This window comes from Thermochaetoides thermophila, assembly GCF_000221225.1.
Source record: "Thermochaetoides thermophila DSM 1495 unplaced genomic scaffold scf7180000011816, whole genome shotgun sequence".
Lineage (NCBI taxonomy): Eukaryota > Fungi > Ascomycota > Sordariomycetes > Sordariales > Chaetomiaceae > Thermochaetoides > Thermochaetoides thermophila.
This window is the reverse complement of record NW_006383032.1, coordinates 2,845,566-2,856,447: the sequence shown is the minus strand read 5'-3', so window position 1 is coordinate 2,856,447 and position 10,882 is coordinate 2,845,566. Positions and strand designations below refer to the sequence as shown.

At 53.8% G+C, this 10,882-nt stretch overlaps 6 protein-coding genes across 6 annotated transcripts; 3 read left to right on the top strand and 3 right to left on the bottom strand.

Moving 5' to 3' along the window:
- Positions 1–194: 194 nt before the first annotated feature.
- CTHT_0028690 (uncharacterized protein) lies at positions 195–2,439 on the top strand (the record flags this gene model as incomplete). Its single annotated transcript, XM_006693262.1, has 2 exons — positions 195–252; positions 311–2,439. The coding sequence occupies 2 exons, from the start codon at positions 195–197 to the stop codon at positions 2,437–2,439; spliced, it is 2,187 nt and encodes a 728-aa protein (XP_006693325.1).
- A 400-nt stretch (positions 2,440–2,839) lies between these two features.
- Positions 2,840–3,972, top strand: CTHT_0028680 (uncharacterized protein; the record flags this gene model as incomplete). The annotated part of the gene is made up of 2 exons (XM_006693261.1): positions 2,840–2,999; positions 3,152–3,972. 2 exons carry the CDS (start codon positions 2,840–2,842, stop codon positions 3,970–3,972), a joined length of 981 nt encoding a protein of 326 aa, XP_006693324.1.
- A 115-nt stretch (positions 3,973–4,087) lies between these two features.
- CTHT_0028670 (putative pre-mRNA splicing protein) lies at positions 4,088–5,367 on the bottom strand (the record flags this gene model as incomplete). Its single annotated transcript, XM_006693260.1, has 2 exons — positions 4,088–4,607; positions 4,661–5,367. 2 exons carry the CDS (start codon positions 5,365–5,367, stop codon positions 4,088–4,090), a joined length of 1,227 nt encoding a protein of 408 aa, XP_006693323.1.
- Positions 5,368–5,890: 523 nt separating this feature from the next.
- CTHT_0028660 (putative GTP-binding protein) lies at positions 5,891–7,296 on the top strand (the record flags this gene model as incomplete). The annotated part of the gene is made up of 6 exons (XM_006693259.1): positions 5,891–5,919; positions 5,985–6,013; positions 6,073–6,087; positions 6,147–6,171; positions 6,226–6,657; positions 6,711–7,296. 6 exons carry the CDS (start codon positions 5,891–5,893, stop codon positions 7,294–7,296), a joined length of 1,116 nt encoding a protein of 371 aa, XP_006693322.1.
- An 819-nt stretch (positions 7,297–8,115) lies between these two features.
- CTHT_0028650 (uncharacterized protein) lies at positions 8,116–8,610 on the bottom strand (the record flags this gene model as incomplete). The annotated part of the gene is made up of 3 exons (XM_006693258.1): positions 8,116–8,224; positions 8,295–8,381; positions 8,462–8,610. 3 exons carry the CDS (start codon positions 8,608–8,610, stop codon positions 8,116–8,118), a joined length of 345 nt encoding a protein of 114 aa, XP_006693321.1.
- Positions 8,611–9,251: 641 nt separating this feature from the next.
- On the bottom strand, positions 9,252–10,799 carry CTHT_0028640 (dehydrogenase-like protein; the record flags this gene model as incomplete). The annotated part of the gene is made up of 4 exons (XM_006693257.1): positions 9,252–10,088; positions 10,147–10,573; positions 10,634–10,710; positions 10,776–10,799. 4 exons carry the CDS (start codon positions 10,797–10,799, stop codon positions 9,252–9,254), a joined length of 1,365 nt encoding a protein of 454 aa, XP_006693320.1.
- Between the last annotated feature and the right edge of the window lie 83 nt (positions 10,800–10,882).

The window sequence follows — 10,882 nt, the reverse complement described above, 5'->3', positions numbered from 1 at the left end:
ACCCTCGACCTTTGATTCCGGGCAGCACAACAAAGGGCTCGACCACGGTCTCGGATGAATTTACCTTGCGCACTTCGTCGCCGGGTCATCCATTGAAGCATAACCGCAAATAGAGGGAGAAACGATATCTTTATAAGCATCCACGGGCAGCGCCCTGATCGTCGCGATCGCTTGGCCCGCCAGTCGCAGTCGCGATGATCAGCTGGGCGCTGAGGCGCGGGGCCGACAGTGCGCGCGACGCGCCGGATCCGGGTATGGCAGTAATTGAAAACCATAACAAGTGCTCACTTCCTTACTGATCCCATTGCAGACGACGCGAGCCAGATTGATGCCCCCGACACCCCGGCGCCGGTTTTTGCTGTTCGCGCATTGAGGAACGCTATCTTCGGCACCCCCGCACCAAGAGAGCGCCGAAACACGATGTCCAAGTCCGATGATGACCGCGAGAAGACCACCCAGCCTATCACGACGACAGCCCGTTCCTCTTCATCCGACAAAGATAAGACTCCAGCCAAGCCCCCCGGGATTCTGCTCACTCCCGGAACTGGCACAGCCAAGCGAAAGCGCGTAACATTTGGCCGCGATGTCAAGCAGGGTTCAGGAGGTCGAGACAAACCTAGCACCAGTGGTTTGCCTGACGACTGTCCCGGGAAGTTCCCTAGCCCATGGGTCGATCGTTCTACCGACGGGAGCTCTTCACGGCCGAAGACTAGGCTGCAGCTGGCCATGGAGAACGCGCGCAAAAACAGTCGGAAGGGAGGAGTAATTGATGGGAAGGATTTTGACAACTCAGAAGATGCCGATTGGGATGAAGAGGACGACGAGACGGACGACGCGGACGACTCTGGTTGCGATACCGACGTGACCGTTGACCTCGCCGAGCCGAAGTCACGTTCTGGAAAGTATTGGAAGGCTTACTTTGAAACTTACCACGCCGATGCGAAGGCTGAGATGGAGAAGCTTATTAAGTATAAGCATCTTGCAAAGTCTTATGCGAAAAAGAAAGATGCCGAAGCTCTTGAACTGAGTCAGAAGCTTAGCGAGGAGCAGGAAAAATCCAAGGCCTTGGAGGAGAAAGTCGCAGAGCTCACCCGCCAACTTAATATGGCAGGCCGGGGCAAAGCTGGTGGAAATAATGCCAAGTTGGTCGACGAACTCGAGGAACAGAGGGCTCTGGCAGCCGAGTACAAGAAGCAACTCGAAGCTTTGGAAACACTGCTAGAAGACGAGACCAACGATGCTGCAGATGGGCGCAGCAAACGTCGCATTGCCTCGCCCAAGACGCAAAAAACATTATTAGAAGCGCAACGGGAGTTACGGAAGGCGAGAACGCAGATCCGTGAGCTTCAAAAGCTCCAAGAGGAGCGAGACAAGCTGAGGTCCCAGCTCAGATATGTCGAGCAACGGGCCAGCAAGCTTGAAGAGGAAAACAGCAAACTGACCAAAGAGCTGTCTCAAAGCAAGTCCAAGTTGAGCGACCTGGAGAAGCGACTGGCCGAGTCCAACAACGAGTACGAAACCTTGAAAGAAAATGCAAAGGCTCGGTATATCGAGGCCAAGCAGGTCTGCGACGTCAAGAACGAGACCATCGCGAAACTGCGGGCAGAGATCGATGCGCTCAAAAAAGATGGGACAGACGCCGAACGTGTGGGCCGTTCAGCAGCAACAAGCACCACTGAGGAAAAAACGGCGACCTCTCGAGCAGGACTGTCTGAGACTCGGCATCGTGAGAGGCAAGGGCTGGAGGGTTACAGGCGGACGACATCTGGCGATCGCGTTCTCCCTTTGTCTCGCGCTTCGACAAGCAGAACTCAGGCCGAAGTTGACGCCAAGTTGGAGCCTGCCGATGATGTGCTTTCCGATCGTGGAAACCTGCAGGACAGCCGAAGCTCGGCCTCCAGCGGGCGCTCTGCGCATGCTCGGGATGACGACGATGATGTTATTCTTCCAAGCCGGACCACCCACACCACAACTGGCGGTCGTTCTCTCAACCAAACTTCAACTATTACATCTGAGAAGCGGTCTGTGGACGACCTGCACAGCAGGAGGACCTCTACAACAGCGAGACCCTCCGCAACCACCCTCTCCAAATCGAATCAGTCCAGTAGGCCCCTCTCCCCTCCATCCGACAGCGAGGAAGAGCAGGCGAAGCCCAGCACCCTGCGCAGCCGACTCGACCGCCTCGGAAGCCGCGTCGGCATCAGTGCAAGCAGGTCTGTCGCTGCTACCAGCGCCGCGCCCGCAGCTGACAGCAGTGTCATGTTCAACACGACTCGAACCTCTCTGCCTGCGGATCGTGCATCAGCTGCCAGAGCTCGCCTTGAACTCAAGCGCCAGGAGCGTTTGCGTGAACGGGAAAGGGCACGGGGCCTGATGAGAGAGCGCGAGCGGGAAAGAGGGCTGGCGATGGAGGAGAAGGAAAATGCAGAGGGGTATTAAGTTGACTAGAAGTCATGCTCTTGACGACACTATTATCCATTGTCACATTGTTGTATAAAGGTCTCTTCGTTTGTTGTTTTTTTTCCTTTCCCGTAGCGGTACGTGCGGTTTTCCTCCGGCTGGTTGGGCATGGAGAGTTATTCGGGATACCTAGGGGCCCTACGGCATATGATAGGTTCGGATGGGTTTCGTTTAACATCAGGGTCGAGCGATTGGGGTATGCAAGGGTTACATGTGGGAACTACGCTTTCATTCATTGTGATAATTTGTAGGCGTATGTTTGGCTCAATTGATAAGCTTATCAGCGATATTCTCATGTCTCTCCATCTTGGCCTCGCTTGCAAACATGAGACCCCTCTTACAATTCAACCACCAAGTTCTGAAAAGAGCGAAAGCAACCATGACGGTCTCCAATTCGACAACGAGAATTCCACAGAGTGAGGCCGATATAGATGATGAGATAGCTGATCTCGAGCATAAGCTCGCCGAGGCGAAAATCCGGCGCCAGCGATTCAAGTCCTCTGCCTCTCAACCCCGGATTCCATCGCCATCGTCAAAAAGTGAGCTTCAAAAAAGATAAATCGTCTCTCACCTTGATGTTTGATCCATTCTCCATGACACTTTGAATACAATCAAGCTGACAAGTACAAAGTGCTGACTCCCAACTTAATCTGCTCCCTAACTGCTAAGACACACCACCTTCTCCTGTTAGCCGACTCAGCCCTCCCCCTAGGCTCCTTTGCCTTCTCCTCCGGCCTCGAGAGCTACCTCTCCCACCAGAAACACTACCTCCCCTCTTCCCCCCAGGGCCAGCCATCTCCCGTCACAGTCTTCATTTCCTCCTTCTTGCCACTCTCCCTCTCCTCTTACGCAGCAACCTCCTTGCCCTTTGTGCTAGCCGCCGCAAGATTAGTATCACAGCCGTCGCAACTCACATCCGCTGCGCTCACGGCATTGGATGATGCCCAGGATGCAGCAATCCCGTGCGTGGTAGCCCGAAGGGCGTCGATCGCCCAGGGCAGAGCACTACTTGGGATTTGGGAAAGGTCGTTTGATGGAGTCGTCAGACATCCTGCAGCTGTCACTGAGGAAGGGGCAAAGCAAGCGGAGGAAGCTTTACGCGGGTTTGCGACGCTGGTGCGAAAATCATCCTCTTCAACTTTGGCGTCCTCGTCAGCATCAGCGGCTGCTCCTACCACGATGGATGAGGATGCCCCTCCTGCATCATCCGCGCATCTAGCCCCGCTGTTTGGAGCCGTGGCGTCGCTGCTTGGGCTGGCACCCGAAGAAGCGGCTTATGTCTTCTTACTGGGCCATGTCAAGGCCTTGGTGTCTGCAGCGGTACGCGCAGGGATGTTCGGCCCGTATCAGGCACAAAGAACATTGGCAGGAGGGGAAGTGCACGAGATGATCACGGCTATGGTCGAGAGGGAGTGGGAAACGGAGGTTGAGGATGCGGGACAGACTGTGCCGGTTATGGATTTATGGGTGGGCAGACATGAGCTCTTGTACTCCAGGATATTCAACAGTTGATGATCACTACAAAAGGAGAACATGGCGTTTGGGGAAAAGATTCGAACAGCCAACATGGCATTAATTGATGAACAGTTGCGCTTGTAAGCCGAAGAGTCTATATAATCTTGCCCTCTTACTCATCCTCCTCATCATCACTACCATAAGCAACCAGCGGCCCAGAAGGCTTCTCTGGTTTGCTGTCTTTTGTGGCGACAGCCACCTTTGCCCCTTGTAGGGCAGCCAATGTCCTGCTCGACAGGATCCCTCCTGCCAATTTCTTTTCCTGAGCCTGAGGTGGGGCCTCAATCTGTGCCGGTTGTGACGTTTCGGGAGGAGCTTCGAGCATCAGCTGCTGCTCGCGCTCCAGTTCGAACCCTTCACGACCTCTAGGGTTGACCGCATTGGGTCCCCGAGCAAAGTGGACTGCGTCAGGTGCCTCGTATCCTTCCAACCCGTAGCTGCTTTCTAGCTTTCTTCTTTTGCGCGCCTCCGGATCTTTGCCCTCGATCTCGGCGACAAACTCTGCCGGCAGTGCTCTACGTATAGCCTCGGCGGCTTGTTCTTCGATTCTTCTTTGTTCGCGCTTTTGGGCCAGAGGATTGGGATCTGCTGTTGCCCATCGGACGTTGAGGATCTCGTTGTGATCAAGAGACCTAAAAGACGTTAACTATCTGTCCTGAACAACGCTTCAGCGTTGGAAACATACTGATGCGCCATCGCCTCCTTTGCAAACTGGGCATTAGCTTCATTTGTATAAGTAATGAAGGCAACTCCTCTGTTGTTGAGCACGCGAATACGCTCAATCTGACCCCATTCGGCAAAGTGCCGAGCAACAATCTCTTCAATATCATCCGTCACATGGATGCGCCCAACATATATTGTCCGGTTCTGACGATTGAAGCTGCCGACACCGCCCATGTCGTCGCGGTAGTCGGCAAACTTGTCGCGCCCGAAGCAGTCAACATTAGGATTGAAGATGTCATGGATGGTGGGTAGCCGGTGTAGATAGTCGCAGTCCTGGCCCTTAGGGCAGATACCACGGGCGAAATAGAGGCAGAAATAGGAGCCTGGCCGAGAATCCGCGCGCGTATATCCCGAGTCGCGAGCGATATTGCATCGCCCCTTGGCGTGTGTCTGAGAAAGATATTTGTCTTCGCGATCGCCACCGGACCACTTGTTGTACCAGATGTTGAAGACTGTACCAGTCTGCGGAGGGCGCTCAGACTTGACGAGGGCAGGATCGATTTGCGGCCGCGCTGGACGCCTCTTCTTCCGGATGATCTTCTTTACTTTCTTTTCTATCGGAGCCGCGACTTCATTGTTTACGGCGACAAGCTGGTTCTCTTGCTTCTGCTCGTTCGAGTCCTCGGCCACAGCGACGGCCACATCAGGGTTGGTCTCAAGCTCAGCCATGCCGGAACTGCTCGCTCTCGGGCGCGATTCGAATATCCCGGTTAAGATACGTCGTCGCTGAAGAAATGTTGCAAGTCGACGAAAAATTGGAAAGGCGCGTTTGTGGGAAAGGTTGATGGAGAATCGAAGGTTGGGGCTTTTCGTTGTTGTTGTCGCTTCCAGGTTCTGCAATCCACCGCCTGGCGCTTTTTCGAGATACACAGCCCAGCAGCCGCCAAGCTTACCCGTGCTGTGACCCACATTTAGATCCACCACAGGTACGCTCTGGTGGGTCTGTGAGCGGAGCAGTCAAGGCGGTGAGTCCCAGCGGTTCATGTGCCCCGCACTCGATCCCTCGAAATTCTGCCGGTTGAAATCGCAGACGTGGGGTCCAGTTCTCACTGAAATCAGGCGTATCAGCCAGGTCCCGGACCCATACTTCGTCTCACTCATGATAGAGTGTGGTCTTAGTTATTCACCAAATCGTTACTACAGTTTTCGTTTGATCCGGTAACGAGGGCTCGCGAGCCCCAACCCAATCAAGATGGTAAACATCACAGAAAAGATTAAGGAGTGAGCGCCACGTCACCTTCATGAAACCACCATCGCGGCACTCTACTGACGGTGATGGCGGGTAGGATTGAGGAGGAGATGCGGAGGACCCAAAGTTCGTCTCATTATGTCATGCTCCCTCAGCTGAAGAACTGTAACTAACGACGAGTGCAGAAAACAAGGCGACAGGTGTGTGCAGTTTTGAACTTGATATACACAGGGGCTGATGACTGACAAGTTTGACACAGAATATCATCTGGGTCTTCTGAAGGGGTGAGTAAGTTTTAGCTAATCCACGAACAGCAATATGTGCTAACTGTATTGTAGAAAGCTTGCTCGACTCCGCGCACAACTACTTGAGCCAACTCCTGGATCTGGCAGTGGTGGTGGTGCTGGCTTCGATGTCAGTAAAAGCGGCGATGCTCGGATAGCGTTGGTTGGCTTTCCCTCAGTCGGCAAGTCGACGTTCCTCTCCAAGGTCACAAAAACCAAGTCGGAAGTCGCCTCCTATGCCTTCACAACCCTCACAGCCATCCCTGGTGTGCTCGAGTATGGCGGCGCCGAAATCCAGCTGCTCGACTTGCCAGGTATCATTGAAGGGGCTGCCGAAGGCAAGGGTAGAGGGCGGCAAGTTATCTCGGCAGCTAAGACAAGTGATCTTATCCTCATGGTTCTGGATGCGACAAAACGGACTGAGCAAAGAGCCTTGTTGGAGGCTGAATTAGAAGCCGTTGGTATTCGGTTGAATAGGGAGCCTCCGTAAGTCTCTACGGCCGGCGTTCAAATCTATTTGACTGCTGACGCATCCCAAGGAACATCTACCTCAAACCAAAAAAGGCTGGCGGCATGAAGATCACTTTTCAATCGCCACCCAAGAACCTTGATGAGAAGATGATCCAAAACATCCTTCGCGACTATAAGCTTCTCAATTGCGAAGTCTTGGTGCGCGACGAGAACGCGACAGTCGATGATCTGATTGACGTGATTATGAAGGATCACCGCAAGTACATCAAGTGCTTGTACGTGTACAATAAGATCGATGCGGTCTCGATCGAGTACCTTGACCAGTTGGCCCGCGAGCCCAACACGGTTGTCATGAGTTGCGAGCAGGACCTCGGCGTGCAAGACGTCATCGACCGTTGCTGGAAGGAGCTCAACCTGATTCGCATCTACACGAAGCGCAAGGGTGTTGACCCCGATTTCAACGAGGCACTTATCGTGCGGGCCAACAGTACTATTGAGGATGTGTGTGACAGAATCCATCGCAATCTCAAGGACACGTTTAAGTATGCACTGGTGTGGGGTGCCAGCGCAAGACATTGTCCTCAGAGAGTAGGCCTTGGGCATGTGGTGGCTGATGAGGATGTCGTTTATATCTGCAGTGGGTGGAAGGCATGAATCCCTGGTGACAACAGTACCATCTCGTCAAATGGATAACCACACAGTCCAGAGCCACAGTTATGTATAGGCAATTCAGATATACGACTTGCACCAACTCTTTTGGGTTGAATCACGACTTTGCTTGGCGTTGGGGACGGTGCGAAAAATATTTGCTCTGGTGTTATGCAAAGCAATTAGATGTAACAAGCTTTCGACATCTGGCCATGGACGATACTGCGGTTTAAAGCCAAACCTATGTTCGGATATTTGGACTGAACTAACCCGGGTAGTTAAGACTCGGGACGAAAGCAGTTGTTTATAACTCTCTATTTCAGGCTTTCGGCCCTATCGTGATGATATGTTAGGGGAAAGAAAAAGAAAAGAAAACTACCCTACAGAGAGATCAGAAGGGCTGGTCTTGAGACATTTGTTTCCCTGATGTAGTACCAAAACGGAACCACGAAAGATTTACACACAATGTATTTCGGGTTCGCACCCATGATGACCCAGTCGTAAGGCAATTTAGTTCCATACAGCTCCCCACAACACGATATACCATACAAGTAAACCCATCAAAGAAAAAAAAAAGCAAACCGTCCAGAACGCCGCCTTGTTACCAACCCAATCCCGGTAGTCCAACAAACCCATTTCTCCACCCAATGATAATAAGGAAAGTGATTGTGACCCCGCTCTTTGCCCCTCCTTCGACCCGAGAAGAGATATCCTGGGACAAGGTAATAAACTGCAGGTGAAGGAGAACAAGAGCATAGCAGTTTGCCACCAAAATCAGTGAACAGTCGGGCTGAGGGGAACAGTTTGGGCCAGCCTGCAGAGACCTTAGTTGGCCTTCGGAACGGCTGGTTTGCTACCAAAGACATCTTCGCCGTTGGCGCTGGCCTGCAGGCTCTTAGCCGAGGCTTGAGCGAACAACGACTTGGGCTTGACCCTGCAACCAGTTGTTAGCAATTGCCCTACAATTTGTGTGTCGTTGACATCGGCGCGCAGTGGCGACGTACTTCCCAACCTGCTTGCTACGAAAGGCGCTGAGCTTGGCAGTGCAGGGGCTCATGATATTGTCCGAGGGCGAAATGTAGGTCTTGTTCCTGTTAAGCAATTCAGGGTCAGCCAATCTGTTCGAATGCTGGAAGAGGATACTATGGAGTCACGAGATGGGGAAACGCACTCAGTAGCCTCCTTCATTTTGGACTGGAAGACCTGGCGATGGTACTCCATGCTCATTATGTTGGGCTTGGTGTTGGTAGCCATCTCGGCGTCGGTGGGAGCGGGAATGGCAGTGTTAGCGTCACGGGGAGCGAGGACGTTGCCGGACATGATGATTGTTGTACTGATTGGCGATAGGCAGATCTGATGTGGTGTTGTCTTGACGAAGCAAGGACAAAGCGAGCTCAGCCAGTGGTCGTACTGTGCAGGGAAATGCAAGAGAGTCGGAGATGCAGCAGAATCGAACTCTGCAAATTGTGCAGCAATATGGAGTTGTCTACAACAGTGAGAGTAGTTGTCGAAGGAAGATGGGAAAGCTCTGTTGTGAGTGTCTGTCGAGGCTTTAAAGAGCGTAGAGAAATGAGATGCAGGAATGCGGAATGTGGTGCTGGAGTGATGTGTGTGGTCAGCCCCGGGAAAAAAAAAGGCAAAAACAAACTTCCTGTTCCGGCAGGGTCTCCTGGGCAACAACAGGGCTGGCGGGTCCCACAACAGTTAGCACCCCTGGCAAGAGGAGGGTGGACCCGGGATGCGACGTCACTTTGCGGGAACGGAATCACCAAAAGAAAACGATTTCGGGTTGCTGACTGGAGGCATCGACGATCAAGTGAACTGAATGAGTCAGAACTGCAAGCACGCTTCATTGGCTCATTGGACCACATTTGACCAGTTAACAGTGCATAAAACCATGGATACACGACGAAGTACAGAGACAAGCATTAGCTACCACATCACCCCCCCTGTCCAGCCCTCTAGTTCTTCCCATACCGCGTCGCCTGAATGTTAGCACCGAGCTCCTGCTTCTTCGCCCCGTACTGCTTCATCAGTTCCTCGGTCTTGGCCTTCTGTCGGGCAATCTTGGCAGCAATCTCCTTGCCCTTGCGGCTCTCGTTACGGCCCATCTGGCGCAGGTGCACCTCATCGGGGCCATCAGCCAACCGCAGGGTGCGAATCTGAGCCCACATGTTGGCGAGAGGTGTGTCTTGGCTGACACCGGCACCGCCAAATGACTGGACAGCACGGTCAATAACCTCAAGGGCGACCTTGGGAGCAAGAACCTTGGCCTGAGCAATCTCCTTCAGAGCAGCCTTGGGGCCTTCTTCGTCCATGCGGATGGCGGCGTTGAGGACGACCATGCGAGCGGCATCGATATCAATGCGCGAGCGGGCAACCCACTCGAGGATGACGCCGTGCTCGCGCAGCTGCTTGCCGAAGGGGGTCTTGGCCGGGTCGTTGATGCGAGCCAGCATCCACTCGAGAGCGCGCTCAGCAGCACCAATGGTGCGCATGGCGTGGTGGATACGGCCGGGGCCGAGACGGCCCTGGATGATCTCGAAACCGCGACCCTCGCCAAGGACGAGATTCTCCTTCGGGACGCGGACGTTCTTGAAGCTGATGTGACCGTGGCCGTGAGGGGCATCGTCGTAACCGTAGACCGAGAGCATGCGATGGATGGTAATGCCGGGGGTGTCGGCCGGCACCAGGATGACGGACTGCTGCTTGTAAGGGTCGGGGTTCTTGGGATCGCTCTTGCCCATGACCACGTAGATCTTGCAACGCGGGTCACCGGCACCGCTGGACCACCATTTCTGGGTGCACAGTCAGACGAATTTTATGTCGGCTATCTCAGGGCCAACCATCACTCACCTGGCCGTTCAGAACATAGTAGTCGCCATCGCGCTCAATCTTCATCTCGATGTTGCGGGCGTCTGACGAAGCGACCTGAGGCTCCGTCATGAGAAAGGCCGACCGGATCACGCCGTCCATAAGGGGCTTTAGCCACTTGGCCTTCTGCTGCTCATTACCGTACTTGGCTAACACCTCCATGTTGCCCGTGTCGGGGGCAGCGCAATTAACGGCCTCAGAGGCGATGCGGGACTTGCCCAGCCACTCGGCCATCAGGCCGTACTCGAGGTTGGTGAAGCCGGGAGACTCCTTGTAGTGGCCAACCGGCAGGAACATGTTCCAGAGCCCAAGTGACCGGGCCTTCTTCTTCAGGTCCTCGAGAATCTGAGGGTGAGACTGCCACCGGGCGTCACCGACGCCGATCTGGGCCTCGAAGACAGCATCGGCGCTATTAAGGGGTTAGATATCAATAAGTGACGATCAAAGCATTGTACGAGGGTGCACGTACGGAATGCAGTCCTCCTCAACGAACTTAGCAACAAGGTCGAGGGTCTTCTTTGCCCTCTCGCTGACCTTGTGACGGACCTGCCAGCAACCATTCGTATAAGTCATGCACAGCACATCAGACATGAAAAGGCAGGTATTCTTACAGCAGCGGGAATGTGAGCCGACATGGTGGTTGTTCACACAAACTACTTGAATAGGAAGTGAGGGTATAGGTTGGGCCAGAAGGTCGGGGCGGTCTCACAGAGAAGCA